The 17,374-nt window shown below is 46.2% G+C and overlaps 3 protein-coding genes across 12 annotated transcripts; 1 reads left to right on the forward strand and 2 right to left on the reverse strand.

Annotated features, from left to right (window-relative positions):
• Positions 1–2,546: 2,546 nt before the first annotated feature.
• On the reverse strand, positions 2,547–11,131 carry LOC133165224 (complement factor H-like). 10 transcript variants are annotated; one of them, XR_009717538.1, is made up of 12 exons: positions 6,484–11,131; positions 5,607–5,653; positions 5,309–5,503; positions 4,674–4,856; positions 4,408–4,596; positions 4,272–4,337; positions 4,082–4,183; positions 3,541–3,597; positions 3,147–3,308; positions 2,885–3,046; positions 2,784–2,809; positions 2,547–2,661 (listed from the first exon to the last, which is right to left on the reverse strand). XR_009717538.1 is itself a non-coding variant. In XM_061294705.1 (12 exons), exons 1-12 carry the CDS (start codon positions 6,570–6,572, stop codon positions 2,647–2,649), a joined length of 1,293 nt encoding a protein of 430 aa, XP_061150689.1. In that variant the 5' UTR covers positions 6,573–6,889; the 3' UTR covers positions 2,547–2,646. The 10 variants fall into 10 exon arrangements, 5 of the variants coding, with proteins under 5 accessions (XP_061150689.1, XP_061150686.1, XP_061150687.1 ...); XR_009717535.1 differs by having other exon boundaries at positions 4,082–4,189; XR_009717537.1 differs by having other exon boundaries at positions 4,272–4,340.
• LOC133165227 (beta-1,3-galactosyltransferase 2-like) lies at positions 5,119–14,688 on the forward strand. Its single transcript, XM_061294708.1, has 2 exons — positions 5,119–5,204; positions 13,481–14,688. The coding sequence occupies exon 2, from the start codon at positions 13,555–13,557 to the stop codon at positions 14,641–14,643; it is 1,089 nt and encodes a 362-aa protein (XP_061150692.1). The 5' UTR covers positions 5,119–5,204; positions 13,481–13,554; the 3' UTR covers positions 14,644–14,688.
• Positions 11,582–17,273, reverse strand: cdc73 (cell division cycle 73, Paf1/RNA polymerase II complex component, homolog (S. cerevisiae)). Its single transcript, XM_061294707.1, has 17 exons — positions 17,107–17,273; positions 16,533–16,638; positions 16,347–16,416; positions 16,162–16,224; positions 15,918–15,970; positions 15,744–15,832; positions 15,466–15,679; positions 15,282–15,380; positions 15,125–15,203; positions 14,984–15,048; positions 13,182–13,239; positions 13,024–13,059; positions 12,831–12,918; positions 12,585–12,746; positions 12,399–12,499; positions 12,183–12,324; positions 11,582–12,089 (listed from the first exon to the last, which is right to left on the reverse strand). The coding sequence occupies exons 1-17, from the start codon at positions 17,235–17,237 to the stop codon at positions 12,053–12,055; spliced, it is 1,593 nt and encodes a 530-aa protein (XP_061150691.1). The 5' UTR covers positions 17,238–17,273; the 3' UTR covers positions 11,582–12,052.
• Between the last annotated feature and the right edge of the window lie 101 nt (positions 17,274–17,374).

Genomic DNA, 17,374 nt, shown 5'->3' on the forward strand with positions numbered 1-17,374 from the left:
CGTGCACCCCCCCCCCCCCCCCTCTTAAAGAGGTACGAACCCGGAACTTGAACAGTATATTCCACAAATAGGAAATTTGTCATTCGAATGTGTAGTGTGTGAAGCATTTTTTTTTTTTGCAGTTCCAACAGTACTCTAAAATGTTGGTTTTTGCTGTGACATTTTTGCCATCCATCCATCCATCCATCCATCCATCCATCCATCCATCCATCCATCCATCCATCCATCCTATCAATGATGGGCAAATCAAATAAGGGCGTTTATGCTTACTTGGTTGTCGTATACTGAAAAGCATAAAAGAGAAAAAAAAATGTTTTTCAAATTGTTCCAACTCAGCCCCAAGATTCAGTTTGGTCACTTGAACCATGCAGTGCAAATCTGACCCTTTGTTTGGAGGATGGTCATTGTGTAAGGGCTGATAACGAAAAGTGCAGACCCTCCTCGGAGCACAACACACACTAGTGACACTACCAGAGTAACCAGGCGTTGATTATTGGCTCAGCGTGCCACCATTTTTGTCAGGCCACAATATGCCGTTTATCTGGATGTCATGTCCTGCCTATCAGTTGTATTATATTTCTCTGCAGGGTGCATACAATGGATGTCACTCTTTTATTCCTTGTGCCGCTTGTGTCTGTACACTCAGCCGGTGTGTGCGTATCAAACATGAAGCAGGCCGTGTAAATATATTGCATCATGAACTGAGCTCTTCTTCGTATAATAACCTAAATGGGTCTTTAATTGCGGGATGAGAACACAATGTGATGAGATGAGCTGCATAGAAATGGAACCACTGGGTTTAATTTGTTTTAATCAGTGTCAGGAAGTCGAGAGGCACTGCACTAGGATTCTTAATTTGACACGAGAGTTTGAGTTCGATTCAGGATATGTTTATGAAATGACATAGATATGACGGCAAAATCAGGAGGGAACAAAATGATGCATGACAAAGATGCGGCAACACTTGTATAAAGCTATAAAATGTCGACTGACACCGAAAGACATCTTTGTAACCGCTCGATATGTTTGTTTAAAGAGTGACGTACAACGGATGTTTCACACTAGTCGCAAACGATGCCTAAATCCGGGGTTACCATGGCGACAACATTCAACGAGATCGTCCATTGTACCTGATAGAAAAAGTCTCCATTTCTACTCTAATTGGGTTGGGGCAAGCAACAAAAAGACGATTGTGCCGGTCGTTACCTTGTGGCGTAATAATTCAACCTATTATCAACGACGCGAAATTTCAGAAACGGACAATGAAAAAAAAAAAGGTTTTGTTGTTTGAATCGTGCACACAATCGAGCGAGCCATCTTCTCAGACGTTACGTGTGCAGATGGAGTGTGCAGACATGTTACTGTCCTACAGCCATTTGTTTTTTCCACTCAGGTCACACAAGTGGTGCCTACGTGACACGTTCCAATTCCCTTCTCTTCTCTCCAATCAAGTCGGAGCAGAAGAAAATGGCGGAAGCGTAGGGCCCTCGGCCCTCTCAGTGGCACTTTCCTCCGATTTAACACTTATTGATTCCTCCTTGCGAGCTGGCGCTAAACCCTGGCGGGTCCTGGGGGTGGCTGCGAAGCTTGCGTCTGTTCACAATGTCATGAAAGTAGTGAAGGAGCGAAACCATTCTGCCAAGAACACTCCGTTCGTGCTCATTAGTCAGCTTGTGTGTCGGACGGCGGCGGCGGCGGCGGCGGCGGCGGCGTAACGCACCAAGGCCCCAAAAACACATCATTAAGCCATGACGTTAGCGTCTTGTCTTGTCACAAAACTGCTTTTTCAATCGGCCATCATGTGCCGCATTGAAATGTAGATAAATTAAGCATTCAAAGTCGTCTCATGAGGATGAGACGGAAAACCCCAGCGACGTTCCAGTCAAGCCCTGAACGGACTTCTTTATGCCGTCAGATGGCTCCTGTTAGTCTTATCAAGGGATCACATGGTGTTTTTTTTTTTAATGTTCCACCAAAAGAGGTCACAGATGATCCTTTTCTTAATCTGACATTTTGGCAAAATTATTTATACACAAGTGACTCAATTATGAAATAGAATGCTTTTGAGGAGATAGCCGGAGGTGTGGAGGAAATTTAAATGGACCTCAAAACACTTAAATCCTACGGAAACGTAAAGCTGGCAATGTGGAGTAAAAATACATTTTTTTCCATTATGCCACATGGTATTTAGTGTTAAAAAAAAACATTTGTTTAAAATTACACCAATGTTTATAAAATTTAATCTAAATGGTTTCTTTGTAATTGTTGTGATTTTATAATTTGGATTCCTTTTTTTCTTCCAAAATAAATCGCCTAAAATAGCTGCAGTAGAAAAATGAACTTCCTCTTGATGAATTCTTTTACAATGCCACTTGAGCCATCAAAGTTGCCATAGGAATAGCGTATCCATGGCAACAGAGGAGACAAGAGGCTAAGCACTACAACCCCACAGTAACTGAGATGAGCATTTCTCAGGTACTGAAAAAAGGGGCTGCCTATATTGGTTTTATTAATTAAAAAAAAAAAAAAAAGACCAAAAGCTTGCAGACAATCGAAAGGAAATGTTCCTATTTTTTTAATGACATAATCATGTAAAGCTACTGTTGTTGCCATCACGTGGGCAGGTTGCCCAGGGATGACCATGAGTTAGTTGCACCTTTGCTGTTTCCAACATGTAATATAGAAAATAAGTTAACAGATGCATCTCATGGATGGAAATAGGCTTGGCATCAGTTAATAATTAATGATAAAAAAATAATGAAAAGTCTGAGAACGACACTTACGTAATGGTGGCTCCAGTCATGGCAGCCTAAGCGATAAGACAATACACATGAGAATTGTGACGTACGCTAATGAAGGAACATTGTGTGTACTGTCTACTCACACGGGGTCACTCGAATTTGTCCTCGTATGCACGTGATTTGTGACGTGTAATAATACCCGGTGCACCGAACGCTCTTGGTTTCTTGTTCTTTTAGAATTAGCGTTCCAGATTCTTGGAAGTTGTAGCTGGTGTACTCATCCAAGTTGATTTGACAAAATGCTTCTAAACAAGGTAAACACAGACTCAGTTGAATTTATTATTATATATATATATATATTTTTTTTTTTACTTTTTAGTACGACCTAGATGTTGGTGGGCTTACCTTTGCATGTAGGTGGTTGCGACCAAGTGCCATTAGCGTAGCACACCACGGTCTCTGGACCGACCCTTTTGTAAAAACCATTACACGCATATCTTAACGACCTTTTTTTTGTCCGCACAACATCACCATTTGGAACTTTTGGGTATGATCCACAGTTGACAACTGAAATAATAGGAAACAAATATTTTATTAAGAACATTTAAGTTGTCTCAAAGATCAAATAATTCCCCTCCGACTATAATGGTTAAAGCAAAATCAACAAAAAATACTGACTGGCAAGTCATCATCAGCCAACGTTTGTACTGAATTCAGAGATGTGTTTCTAAATGAAGAGTCTACGTTGAATAACGACTATGTCTTGATAGAGACGCCAAATGATCTGTAAATGATTTACCGTCTGTGAGCAGGGGTGAGCTGGGGGTCCCAGTCTTGTCAGAAGTGGTTACAGGTCCTGGAACAGAGAAAAAAGAAAATGTTGCAGTTAATATCCCAATGGCTCTATATATCGTGGGCCAACATATAGCTTGGAAGATCATCTTTCAACGAACATGACCATGGACAACTTTCTACAATGACGTTATATGGTAGATGGATTTTGCTGGACTTGTAAAGAATAAATGACTATAGCCTGAATAAATTGAAGTGAACTAACTAACTAACCAAACACATCGACCAATCTGCCTCTCTAAGGCCCGTACAATTACATGTGGTGTGCCCCAGGGTTCGATTTTAGGCCCCGTGCTTTTTAACTTTTTTTTTTTAACTTAATCTCTGGGTTCACCTGACCGGCTTTTAAAATTCTTGCGGTCATTGGCCATCAATAAAATCAATTTGTGTATCCACCTGTTGCCATTCAAACAACCTAAATAATAGCTTAGGGTACAATTGAATGGGCCAGAGAGATTTGATGCTGGAGAATGTTTTGGGTTGCCCACGTGTTCCGGTCGCTGAGGATCCATCAGTTCTGGCACCAGCAGTGGCGGTATCAGTAGAATCACCAGTATCGGGACCAGTAGCACCACCACCCCGTCCCCTTCCTATGTCTGACAGGAAAGAATTATTAATTTATTTTCATTCTAGAAATAAAATTTGATGCCTATATTGATTATCGTGTCAAGAACCGACTTCCATCAACAGGTTTCGTACTGCCACCAGATGTGTCTCCATCATCTCCAGGACCTGGTTTGACCACTGCTTCAAAAAAAAAAAAAAAAGTTGGGAAATCTTGAAGATTATTGGTATGTTTTGTTTTCAAACTTACTGCAGCTTGCAGCTCGTGTCCAAGCCCCAGCAACACAAAAGATGGACTTCTTGGTGGTTGCAACCTCAACGCTGTATCCGTCTTCACATTCATAGCGAACTTCAACGTCGGCGGCAAATACGTCCTGGTATTTGCCAAGGATAACGGCGTGCGGGATGCGAGGCGGCTCATTACAAGATGTGTCACTTCCTGTCAATACAAGTCATAAAAAATTAGCCAATCGGGTGTGAATGGACCTACTTAAACGCGAATGCCACGGGACGTACGCTCACAACTCGGCAAAGCTGACCAAACTCCCTTTCTACAGGTGGCCGTCGCTCTCACGGTTTTGTGTTCATATCCTTCGTGGCATTTGATCCAAATGACAGAACCTTCTTTGTACCACAAGCCGTCGGGACTTTCATCGTACTTTGCGTTTGGAATATCTGGTGTGAAGCAGGTGTTTTCATCTGAACCAGAGCAAAAAGGTCATGGGTGAATAGATCAATAAGTGTACAAAGAACAGATATTTTTAATCGATAGGAAGGATAATAATTCTTTCGCTTCCTTGAATGTCACAGCTATAAATCATAACACACGGTCCAATCCGTATTGGCAATATACTGTTGTAAAAACTTGATATGAATCATAATGTGCCTGTATTGTAATCCGCTCTCCTCCCCGCCACAAAATTTGATGTCATCAATCCGGTGTCCTATGAGATAAGGTTTCTGCTAATACAAGCGGTTGACCTCGTCACTTTTTGATTCCATGCTGAGGTTTGGATTGTAAAGAAGAGGCGACCAAAGCGCGAACAGGTAAGTCAAAATTCAATGCAAGATTGTTCTTATGATGAAAATGCCAAAACTGCTGGCAGAGATCAAATTAGTTGATGCGAAATTACCGTCTAGATTCTACTCACCAATGCATTGTGGTGTATGTGACCACAAACCATTGAGGCAGACACTGGTAGCCCACCAACCCTCCTCCACTGCCGGTTTCTGTCCAGCGCTGCAAGCGTACGCGAGAGTGCTTCCATGCGAATAGGTTCTGAGTTCAGGCCCTATAAAACCTCCCTCAAGAAGGGGAGCAGCACATGACTCTGCTGGGCTTTGGGCTGAAAAACAAAAAGAAACCCTTAAAAAGTGAGAAAGGCTGGCTGGCGGTCATGACCTTTTTTTCAGCAAAAAAAAAAAAACATCACAATGAACTTGACAAACCATGAAGTTGTCCTGGATAAGACAGGACGAGGATAAATCCAAGACACCTGAGAAACATTTTGTTAGGAAATGTAATGTTATGTGACAAAGTTGAGCAAATCCTCTCGATCAGATCAGGAGCGGTTAATAATTGTTCAGTTGCGCCATCGCTTACTCAAAAGGCAAATACAAACCTCCCCATCTTCATGTTTGCTTTGAAAATAAAGACAGGCTGCCAAGTGTAAAGAAGGTCACTTTTCAACATTTCATTTTAACTTTGAATTTATCTGAACATACTGTAGACGCTCCGAAGATGAACGACTATAAGAAGTGGTACAATTTGGTGTTTTCATTCTTCTTTCAAATTTACAGTCACATACAAAATAGTATATCACCACCTAGTGGTCAACAGTGGTTCTACACTTAAAATAAACAGGCAGCTGAACAAAACTGTGTAAAAATAACACAAAACTGGAACTTGCGATAGAGAAGGGGAAATACTGCATTTCTGCTCATGGCCTGAAATCTCAAAATTCTCACTTTAAAGTCAGAATTCTGAGGTATAAATGACAATCCTGCCAAGCGTTTTTTTTCTCTTCCCTGCCCATGATTCCCGTACTTTGGCAACCTTGACCTTCTAACAAAACAAGTGTGGGCTGTTTGTTTGGTTCCTTTGGGCAAGTCCGCACTGTTGCAACCCACAAAATCAGTAATGAACGAACCAACAAAGCATGTTTAGGTAACAGCTGGAACACTATGTTACAAACGACTTTTTCGACATATGCCCGAGAAATGATCTCGGAGGAGAGTATGAGCATAGCGTGAATGACGTCACAATAGCTAAAAGTACGTGTTGTGGCTTTATGCTCTGATACACTGTTGTAGTGTTGTCACTAACCGTGGGTTGCTTACTGGTTGTTTCACCAATAATACACGGAGGCAAGGATGCAGTACAAGTCGATCTTTTACTGCCCGCTCAGTCAACATCTCCCCAACTCTCAATACAGACAGACCACACAGTCGAGCACCGAGTGCTCGATTCCAATCTACCACATCCCTCTTTTCCAACTGAGAAGTAGCTTATCTAGTATCGGTTACCTTAACTCTTTGGTATCAACATTGATCACAATTTCGACATGCATATATCAATTACAAACAAATCATGTTTCAACAACCCAAATGGCTTTCAACAATCTTTTTTTTTTTTTTTTCTTCCGAACCTATAACATTTTATAACACTTCACGATAAACACAAAACATCCACACTTTAATTTCTCCATCACTTTCTTTCTTAACATTGAGTAACAACATCACTTTGTCATTCAGTGTACCTGGCAGGGCGCCTAACTGCTCTGCCACTCCTGGTATAGCATGTGGGCATGCTGTCCACAGGCACAGGACAAGGGTTGCGTGGTACCGGTTCCAGTGGTGGTGAGTCCACTGTTGCAGTAGCCTGAGTATGTTGAAACTCAGAGTCCAAATGTTCATCAGGGTGAGAGTCTTTGAACAGGCTTGGGTGTATCTTTCTCAGATGTCGCCTGTTCCTCCTGCGTGTCCTCCCTGCCGGTGTCTGTACAGTGTAGGAGCGTGGTTCATCTCGCTGCCTGATGACAACCGCTGGCTCCCAGCCGCGTCGCGTCTGCATGTGCACCGTGTCTCCTGGGGTCAGCACTGGCAGTTGCTTTGCACGCTGGTCGTAGTGTTGCTTTTGCCGGGACTGCAAGTCCTGTATTCTTTCGAGAATATGCTGTGGGGATGACTGTTTCAGCACAGCACTGGAACATGGAAGTGTGCTGCGCAGGACTCTACCCACCAACATTTGTGCAGGCGTCAGGTTTAGTCCTGTCACCGGTGTGTTTCTCAGCGACAGCAACACTAGATGTGGGTCAGTGCCAGTCTGCACTGCTTTCTTCAGCGCGTGTTTTACCGTCTTTATGGCCCGCTCCGCCATTCCATTTGAAGAGGGAAAACCTGGGCTGGAGTGTGTGAGCTTGAACTCCCATGAAGCTGCAAATGACTGCATCTCATAGCTGGCGAATGGGACATGATCACTCACTACCTCCTTAGGTATCCCATGTCTGGCAAAGACAGACTTCATCTTCTGAATCACCGTGCGAGCTGTTTTATCAGTCAGGTTGAGCACTTCTGGATATTTTGTCAGGTAATCCACCAACAGCAGGTATGACTGACCATGCAGCTCGAAGATGTCAGCTCCAACTTTCATCCATGGCAGTTCAGGAACCTGGTGTGGAATGAGTGGCTCAGCCTGGTGTCTGGGCTGTAGCTGCTGGCACTGCACACATTTTTCCACCATTGTCTCTATGTCTCGTGTCATGCCAGGCCAGTACAGGACTTTTCTCGCTTTAGCTTTAGTACGCTGCACGCCTTGGTGTGCAAGGTGCAGCTTCTCCAAAATCACTCTCTTGAAGCACTCGGGTATTATGATTTTGTCTCCGACCATCACAATGTCATTCACGATGCTGATATTGTCCCTCATTGGCCAGTAACTGTGTAGTTTACTGTCCAGACTTTTCTTTTTCATGGGCCAACCCTTCAAGTGTCTCTCACATACAGCTTGTAACACGCCATCTGCTGCCGTTGCTGATTTCAGCTGGCTAAGTGTTTCGTTACTCAACGCGTCTGTGGCTTCCAAGGCATACACAACTCTCTCATCACAAGGGTTCTCATTGAGATTGCCACTGTCATTGCACGCTGTGGCGCGTGAGAGCGTGTCCGCGATGTACATGTGTTTGCCTGGTGTATATGTCACATTCAAATCATACCTCTGTAGTTGTAGAAGCATCCCTTGCAGCCGTGCTGGCGCTTTGCTCAGTGGTTTGCGCACAATGACCTCCAAAGGTTTGTGATCAGACTGCACTGTTACTGTTCTTCCGTAAACATACTGGTGAAACCTTTTAGCAGCAAACACTATGGCAAGTAACTCTTTCTCGATTTGCGCATATCTTTTTTCAGTGTCCGTGAGCGCTCTTGATGCATAGCACACCGGGTGGCCATCCTGCAGCAGACAGGCTCCCAGCCCATCCTTTGAGGAATCTGCTTGCAGAGTCAGCGGCTGCTTGTGATCGTAGTACCTCAGAACAGGCGCTTGTGTGAGGGTAGACTTCAGCGTCTGTAGTGCTGCGCTGTGGTGTGGGCACCACTGCCATGCTACGTCCTTCTTTAGCAGCTGTCTGAGGGGTGCCGTGAGTGAGGCTTCATTTGGTATGTACTGCGCCAGGAATTTTGTCATTCCCAGCAGGCGTTGGAGACTTTGTTTGTCGTCCGGGGTCGGCATGTCGACAATCGCTTTGATCTTGGCGTCATCAGCCCTCTGTCCTGCTGCCGTGATGATGTGTCCCATATATTTTACTGTGTTCACTTTGAACTGGATTTTGTCTTTGTTAAATTTCACATTGGCAGACTTTGCTCTCTCCATTACTTTCTGCAGGATTTCATCATGTTCTTGCTCTGACGATGCTGCTATAATCATGTCGTCTGCTATGACGTACACACCTGGAATGTCGCCGAAGGTCTCACAATTCTTTTGTTGAAAGACTTCACTGGCCGACTTAATCCCAAATGGTAGCCTGAGGAAGCGAAAGCGTCCCCACGGCGTGTTGAAGGTGCAGAGCTTAGATGATGGCTCATCTAGCTTGATCTGCCAGTACCCATCCTTCTCATCCAAGATGGAGAAGATGGATTTTCCAGCCAGTCTGCTGCGCACATCTTCAGGAGTAGGAATGGAGTAATGCTGGCGCTTGACTGCCTCATTCAGGTTGCAAGGATCCAAACACACCCTCAGCGACCCGTTCTTTTTCTTAGTGGCAACAAGACTGTTCACCCATTCTGTTGGTTCATTCACCGGTGTTATCACTTTTCTGTTTTGTAAGTCTTTGATTGTCACTTTCAGCGCATCCATGATGGAGAGGGGTACATTCCTGCATGCGTGAATCACAGGAGTGACGCTGGGGTCGACGTGTATGTGATGAACTCCAGGAAATTCCCCCAATCCTGTGAATACATCAGCATATCTTAGTAGTAGCTCCTCTTTGGTGGCTGGCGGTTGTTGTTGTTGTGGAGCCTTTGCCGCGAGCGACCCCATCCTCTTCACCAGTTGCAGCTCTTCACAAGCCTCCCCTCCTAGAATTGGCTTGTCTGCTTGGCTACTCACGTGGAAGTCCAGCACAGCCTTGCGTTTAGACGTTCTGCATTCTAAAGATGCAACACCATCTGCTGTCAGGCGTGCCCCTCCAAAAGCTATCAACATAGTCTTTGTTGGACGCAGCCGAACGGGACCTGGTAGCTGCTGGTATAGCTGCCTGGGCAGCACATTAGCGTCAGCACCAGTGTCCAGCTTGAAGTCAATTGCAACACCTCTGATCGTGGCTGTTTCGCGCCATACAGTGTCTTTTGTTTGGTGTGCTGTTTTCTTGGTTCCATTTCCAATCATGCCTATGTATAAACAGTCCATTTCTTTTCCTAAATTGTTTACAGTCTTTGTCTTACAATGGCTATTTTTCTCATAGCCACCCCTACACACCTTTGAAAAGTGGTTATTTTTTCCACATTTATGACACACAGCGCCGTAAGCTGGGCATTGACGAGGCTCGTGCTTGTTTCCGCATTTACGGCACACAGTCATTACCTGCTTCTTGTAGCTTGGTTTGTTCTTGTCCCAGCTGCGTGTTTGCACTCTTGCTCTATTTAACGCATCCACTGAGGCATCATGGACAACAGGTGACGCTTGCATCGCTTGTATTTGTGACTTGGCGAGTTCTGCTGATCTACATGTTTCCATTGCTCTGCGTAAAGTAAGTGCATTATCACGTAACAGTCTCTCTTTCAGATGGGTATCACTAATGCTGAACACCAATTTATCCCTTATCATGTCATCTTCATGTCTTCCAAACTCACAGTTCTTGCTCTTCTGACGTAGTTCTGTGATGAATCTGTCCACCGATATTCCTGATGACATTGTGTGTGACCAAAACTGATGGCGTTCAAAAACAACGTTCTTTTGTGGACTGCAGTAGCCTCTGAATGCTTCCAAAACTTCCTCCATCGTTGCTTCCTCCCCTTCTGGGGTAATGGCAAGTGTATTATACACTTCCAGCGCCTCTTCGCCGACAGTGTGGAGCAGGATGGCAATTTTAACCCCCTCATTTTTATCCACCGCGCCAGAAGCAACCATATAGAGCTGGAAACGCTGCTCCCACCTGCGCCAGTTTTCAGCGAGGTTCCCCGTGATTATCAGCGGAGACGGTGGCCTGAACTGCTCCATGTCGGCTGTGTTAGCTCCCGTTAGCTTGCCGCTTATCTTCGGTCAACACGCGTTGAATACTGTCCTTGACTTACTCCGTAACTCCGTCTTCTGACACCATGTTGTGGCTTTATGCTCTGATACACTGTTGTAGTGTTGTCACTAACCGTGGGTTGCTTACTGGTTGTTTCACCAATAATACACGGAGGCAAGGATGCAGTACAAGTCGATCTTTTACTGCCCGCTCAGTCAACATCTCCCCAACTCTCAATACAGACAGACCACACAGTCGAGCACCGAGTGCTCGATTCCAATCTACCACAGTACGAATGACGTCACAATAGCTAAAAGTAAACAATTAGCATTGACAAACAAGCGTCGAGGCACACTAACTAATGTAGACTTTCCAACAACGCTAATATGTCCGCTAAATAGAACTGAGCCGTGGAAAAATGCTGGCAATAACAAGCGCAAAAAAAAAAAAAAATTCCCTCCGTGAAAATTAACGCTGCCACACGTATGCGGCCAAGAAGTCGCAAACTGCACGCATCTTGCTCCTTCGAAGAATGAATGTCACGGTTAAAACGCTGGAAATGTCCACAAGGGATAAAAAAACAACAAAAACAAAACCACACCACGTAAAAAAAAAAAAAAAACACAAATGAGAAAAAACAGAGCTTTTGGAGATGACGGCCACTAGGCGTCATCTTAGAGGGGGAAAAAAAACCGTCACAGGTTCATTTGAAAGGCTTTTATTGTCTTTCTTACGTCAGAAAGCATATTTCATTTGGAGCTCTGATGACATCAACAAAGGAAAATGAAGCTTGGAAAAGGGTCATTAAATGCCCCGTGTATCTCAAAAGCCACAAAAGCCAACAAAGGGTAAGTAGCAAATCTGCCCATCTCTGGTTTGGCGGCTCAGTGAAATTTCAGCGTGTATTTACATTAAACTCATTAACGCCATGGGAATTGCGATATTTTTTTTTAATGTCCTCTCTTTGATAGAAGAGTTATTTGGAACATAAAGAATAAAGAATTCCAAAAGAGCCCCCTTTTATGATTTGCATGTCAAGAGAATTGTCAGGGAATCCTATGCGATTGGCATAAAGTAGGGCCCAAGATGGGGGGGGGGGGGGGGGGGGGGGAGTCGAGCCAAGTTGAGTAACAGGTCCAGACGTCTGTTGGAGATTTCTGTTGCGATCCGGGTTCAAAACCTGAGATGAGATTTGTGTTTCACCATGTATCTGGAGGACAAAAAAAAAAATGCTTGAGTTTGTGTCTCCGGGTTACTGTCGACAAGCGTTTGGAGGATCCCAAAATAATAATTGTTAGCATACCTGTCCAGAGTTTCCCAGAAGCGCAGGAAGACGGGCCGGTCCAAATGGCGCCGGTGGCGGCTGAGTTCCAGGACCGTCACGTCCCACTTCTGCACGTTGGGATCCGTTTTGGCCTCGTCGTATTTGAGGTGAAAGGCTCTTACTGAAGTCGAGACGGTGGTTTGAGGACGGGCGGCTTTCGTAAGCTCGCCGCGGGTGAGACGGCCAATCACTTACTCTTGGCGAAGATGTCGACGGGGGAGCCGTCGGGCAATAGCCAAGGCCAGCCCTTAAATTGCCAGGCGGGACCCTGCACAAACACGGCCACCACTCGGTCCCTGTCGTTCGTGGAGGTCAAAAGGACGTTACGTCAGCTACTTGGCAAACTTGGAAGTTTTCAAGCGTGGGTCCTCAACATCTTACCAGTCCTGCGGTGCGAGTTTGAGCGGCTGGTCGATGACTCTGTAGGGGACGGTGACGGAGAGCGTGCTGCCTCCGGGTTGGATCTGGTCTTTGCGCCGCTGAAGAAGAACCTCGTTGTCGCGCGGGATGCCTTGCTTCTTCTTCTCGTCAGACGTGACAAACCTGGCGGGCGGGAGGGAGGCCGACATCCGACTGATTCCCGGCTGCTGCTCCTCCGTGAGCTGCCAATGTGAGCGCCAAACCTACTTGAGGTCCTGCATTAGATCCTTGGCGTTCAGCATTGTGATGAGCGAGGTGGTGGCGGCCGGGATGATGATGATGGGCGTGCGCGACCCTGTGGGCGCAATGGCATCGTTTTAGTCAACGTGGAAACAAAACAAAGAGAAAATTGGAAGAGTAGATGACGGTCGCGCGGCGAGAATGCCGAGCGAAGTCTTACCTTTTTTCTGATTCGGAGGCGGTCTGGCTTGTGAAACTGGAAGGCAAACACAGAACCCAACGTTCATATTTTTGGTGAAACCTCAACTCGTGCTGAGAGTCGACACTTCTCAACACGTGTCGACTTTTCAACTCATGCCTCCGCACGGTTGAACTGACCTGGGCGCGGGACGGGCTGGAGCGCAGGCGTCTGGGCCTTGCGAGCCGACGCCCCTTCCTGAAAAACAACAGCAGAAAAAGTCCATAGGCGTAATTGGTCGCCTCATCGATTGGGCGATTGGAAATTGAATCAAAAAAGGAAAATCAAATAAATACCCCCCCCCTCCAAATTTTCTCAAAACAATTTGTATTCTTCCTCAGTAAAAAAATAAAAATAAACCAACAACGTATGATTCGACTTTCCGTGGAAGCAAAATGCTTCGATATAGTCCATTCTCACGCTCTGGTTTGTTTCCTAGGTTCCCCAGCACGGTTGCCGGAGGTCTGTCTCAATCCAAAACCGAAGTTTTTAGGGAGGAATTTGGGCAGAAGCATGCAGATGAAAAGACGCCACTGTTGCGTGCTCTTGGCCAAATTGGCCCTTGGCCTCTGCCTGGCGGCTGCGCTGCTGATCTTCCTACTTAGCGCCAAAACAAGAGTGAGCGCAAGCGTTTCCACGGGCACCTGTGGTGGGAAGCAAAACCACTCGTCTATTCAGAGCCCCAGCGGTTTGGAAAATCCCAAGCTAGCTCACGGTGAGCAAAGTGCGGCAGAGGACTGCAACGACACCGCCATCCAAACTCTTTTCCCTTACATCATCAAGCAGACGGACAAATGTCGAGAGCGCCTCGCCCCTCCGTTTCTCGTGTTTCTAATCACGACGGAAGCTTGGCAGGTGCACGCGAGGGAGGCCATCCGACGGACGTGGGCCAACGAGACTTTGATCCCGGGCGTGTCGGTGGTTCGCCTCTTCTTGCTGGGAAGACCGGGCGAGGGCCAGATGCCGACCCGCCTGCAAAAGCGGCTCCGGTGGGAGAGTCAACAATATCACGACCTGATCCAGCAGGACTTTTTGGATTCCTACAACAATCTGACCCTTAAGACCTTGATGGGCCTGCACTGGGTTGCCCGCTACTGCTCAGGGGCCAGCTACGTCATGAAGACCGACAGCGACATGTTCATCAACACGGAGTACCTCGTTTGGAAGCTGCTGAGACCGGAGCGAGAGCCCAAGATGAACTACTTCACGGGATCCGTCTTACGCAATGTGGCGCCTTTCCGCGACAATAGGAACAAGTGGTACATTTCCACGGAGGAGTACCCAGAACGGACCTATCCTCTCTTCTGCTCCGGGACGGGCTACGTGTTCTCTGGAGACTTGGCTCGCAAAATCTACGAGACGTCCCGGAGCGTGCGCCTGATACACCTAGAGGACGTGTACGTGGGGCTGTGCTTGGCCAAGCTCGGCTTGGAGCCCAGCGACCCGCCCGAGAACTTTCTGTTCAACTTGCATCGCGTGCCCGCCCGAGGATGCGAGTACAACCGACTGATCACGTCTCACGGTTTCAAGCCCCACGAAATTGTACAGTACTGGATGATGCAGCAGAGGAACAAGGCAAAATGTACGACCATGGGGTTCTGATCCAATCCAAGGAGAACCTCGTCATGCCACTTGGCAGATCTTTTTGTGTGCAAAGAATAAAAAAAAGTTGCTTATGATGACTTGACGATTTTGTGCCATCGACATTCTTGACGCCTCAAATCAAAAAGGGCGTGCGCGTGGCAAAAACGCATAAAGTCGAGACTCGCGTTGTCGATTTGAAAGCCACGTTCGCAGGGATGCGGATAAAATGTCAACAAAGCCGCATCGTCCGACCGAGCGCTTTCTCCCTTCAAACCGAACACGCCGCCAATCGAGCACGGCGTCACCTGCCAACCCGATGAGGGCAATATTTGCTCGCCTCTTCTCAAAGCGGTCTTACCGTCACTGATTTCAGAGTCATTCCGTGGTAGGTGCCCATGGTATCGATCTTGAAACCCTCCGTTTCTGCAACAAACCATTCCAAACGGCGTCACTGGCCGGGCGCTCCTTGAGATTGAAACGAGCGCAAGGGCCAACTCACCCTCTTTTCCTTTGAAGCGCTCCTGATCGTATCGATTGTAGGCTGCCGGCACAGGCTGCTTGGTCCTGAGCGAAGGGTCCTGGAAAAGTCCACACATATTAAGAAAGATGACTTTGAGCTGCTGTCAAAACATCTTGGTTGAGAAGATCCTTCTCACCACTTGAGTTGTGTTTTGCGCCGGCCGTTGCTCCGGGGCTCGCCCTTCTTCTCTGGCTTTCACCGACTGAAGAATGGCAAAGATGTTCTTGGAGAAGTTCTGCAAAAGAGGAGCGGCGGCATGTTTTCGACAAAAGCGCAAAAAGAGAACGACAGGAACGTCAAATTGACTCAACGCTGTCAACCTTTCCGGTGCTCTGGAGGATGGTCGTCCGTGTCCTCCACACCCTCTCCCTGCTGACGATGTCTCGGGTGACATCCACTTCGGCATCCACAAAACTTCTCTGCTTCACCGTTATGTCGTCATCCAGGTCCGTCTTGATGGTGGAGCGCTTTTTGGCCATAATCTTCGCTTTGATGGCTGCGATCTTCTCCACCGACATGGCCTCAGACAGCGATCTGCGGGAGGAGCACAAAGCGGTTTGTCGTTGGCTCCGCGTAAGCACGGTTGGTCGCTCGGTACCTGATCTGGTCCGTCTGCACGATGCCCTCCTTGTGGCCCTCCAAACGAGCGGCCAAACGCTCCTTGTCCAGACGCACCCGCTCTTCATCCTGAAAGTGAGAGCACCGTCACGCAAATTAAAGTGTGCCGTGCGAGCTGACTCGTCTGGATGACGGATGAGTGAAAAATAGTCACCTCAACCCGAGGTTTTTTGGCTTCCGAAGATACCTCGTCGGCAGCTCTTTTCACTGAGACAAATCAAAACAATATCAATTCGGCTCTTTGGAGTTGGTCCTGCACAAAGTACGATTTCAAACCACACACTTGAACAACATTGCTTTTTGACAATAAAGCACTGAGCCGAGGGCGAGAAATAGAAAGTACCGTACTTTACGGACTATAAAGCGCACTTTCAATGAATGGCCCATTTTAAAAGTACCTTGAGTTGGCCTTTGAAGGCCAATTTCTATAGGCGCACTTCTGTCGATACTGGTCGATGTCGCTGTGAACAGACAAAATTGAAACACTTGATGAACATTTCTTCCAACAGAATATATTAAAGTGAGTTGATATTTGTGGCAGTGTGAAACAAGTTGGACAAATCGTTTCCCAGGTGCTACTTACAACTCTCGCCATTGAGGTAAGAAAGCAAGCCCTTTCGATCGGGCCTTCGAACAACAGGGATGTTCTCAGTCTATGAGAGCAAGGACAGGGAAAAAAAAAACATTAACAACCAACAGGATTAGCATCTATAGATGGGATGCTACTTTAACACGTAATCCCAAACCATCCGTGTTCTTAAATACTTACTGCAGCTCTTCGCACATAGGACGGATGTGGCAGATGTACATTGTTGAGCAGGAACAAAATAGAGTCCAATGTATAATATTCTTTGGGCTGGCCCTCTTTACCAGTTCTGAAGGGATACAACACAGACGTGGTTCAGTACGCAACGCAAGATTGGTGCAACTTTAATCTACAATAAATGTAGATTGGCTTTCAAGACCCACGAAATTGTACAGTACAGATTACCTGCTGGGTAATCGACAAATCTTTGGCTAGTTAGGCTTCTATACACAAACACTTGGCTTTTAAAACATGTCCCCCCCCACATGAACAGAAATATCTGCCACAATATTTGACAACACGCCGCCAAGTTTAGATGTCGTTTGACAAGCTTGTGCGCTCTAAATATACACGCGCACAAGCCATTTGTGTATCGCGCACTCATATAACACAAAGCAATTAACTTATCACAAAATGTATGAAGTAGAGGACTTTAAGAGTTAGCTTAGCATCTGTGGCTACCTTCCACATAGCACAAACGATGCATAAACTGCGGGCCTGTAAAACACATCCAGAAAGCAAACGAACGCTGGCGTACCCCCAGATAATATAGTTGGTCTTGACATTTTTCGGCCAGGAGAACTCTCCGAATATAACTTCATCTCCCTTTGCGACGATTTCCTTTTTCTGGATATTATACTGGCGAAGAACACTCAACACATCCGCCATCTTCACTCGTAAGTGTAGAAGTGTGTTTGGAAGGCCCCCATTTATCAACATCAGGTGTCCTCGCAGCATGCCTGAATGAAAAAAAAGTGCACGCGTTAATTTGTTTATATTTTGTAAAACTCTTCGTGTGTTGTATA

Source organism: Syngnathus typhle, linkage group LG13 (genome assembly GCF_033458585.1).
Source record: "Syngnathus typhle isolate RoL2023-S1 ecotype Sweden linkage group LG13, RoL_Styp_1.0, whole genome shotgun sequence".
Classification (NCBI taxonomy): Eukaryota; Metazoa; Chordata; class Actinopteri; order Syngnathiformes; family Syngnathidae; genus Syngnathus; species Syngnathus typhle.

What these genes read in the sequence shown, in the direction of transcription:
- LOC133165224 (XM_061294701.1), bottom strand. Translation starts at nt 6,572, where the DNA reads ATGTTGACTGAGCGGGCAGTAAAAGATCGACTTGTACTGCATCCTTGC. An exon ending in AGCTTTGCCGAGTTGTGAGC is followed by an intron (nt 4,597 to 4,673) that starts GTACGTCCCGTG and finishes TTGTATTGACAG; the next exon opens with GAAGTGACACATCTTGTAAT. An exon ending in ACAAATTCGAGTGACCCCGT is followed by an intron (nt 2,810 to 2,884) that starts GTGAGTAGACAG and finishes CTTATCGCTTAG; the next exon opens with GCTGCCATGACTGGAGCCAC.
- LOC133165227 (XM_061294708.1), top strand. Translation starts at nt 13,555, where the DNA reads ATGCAGATGAAAAGACGCCACTGTTGCGTGCTCTTGGCCAAATTGGCC.
- cdc73 (XM_061294707.1), bottom strand. Translation starts at nt 17,237, where the DNA reads ATGGCGGATGTGTTGAGTGTTCTTCGCCAGTATAATATCCAGAAAAAG. An exon ending in TGACTCTGAAATCAGTGACG is followed by an intron (nt 13,240 to 14,983) that starts GTAAGACCGCTT and finishes GTTGTTTTTCAG; the next exon opens with GAAGGGGCGTCGGCTCGCAA. An exon ending in GCCTCCGAATCAGAAAAAAG is followed by an intron (nt 12,919 to 13,023) that starts GTAAGACTTCGC and finishes TTGCGCCCACAG; the next exon opens with GGTCGCGCACGCCCATCATC.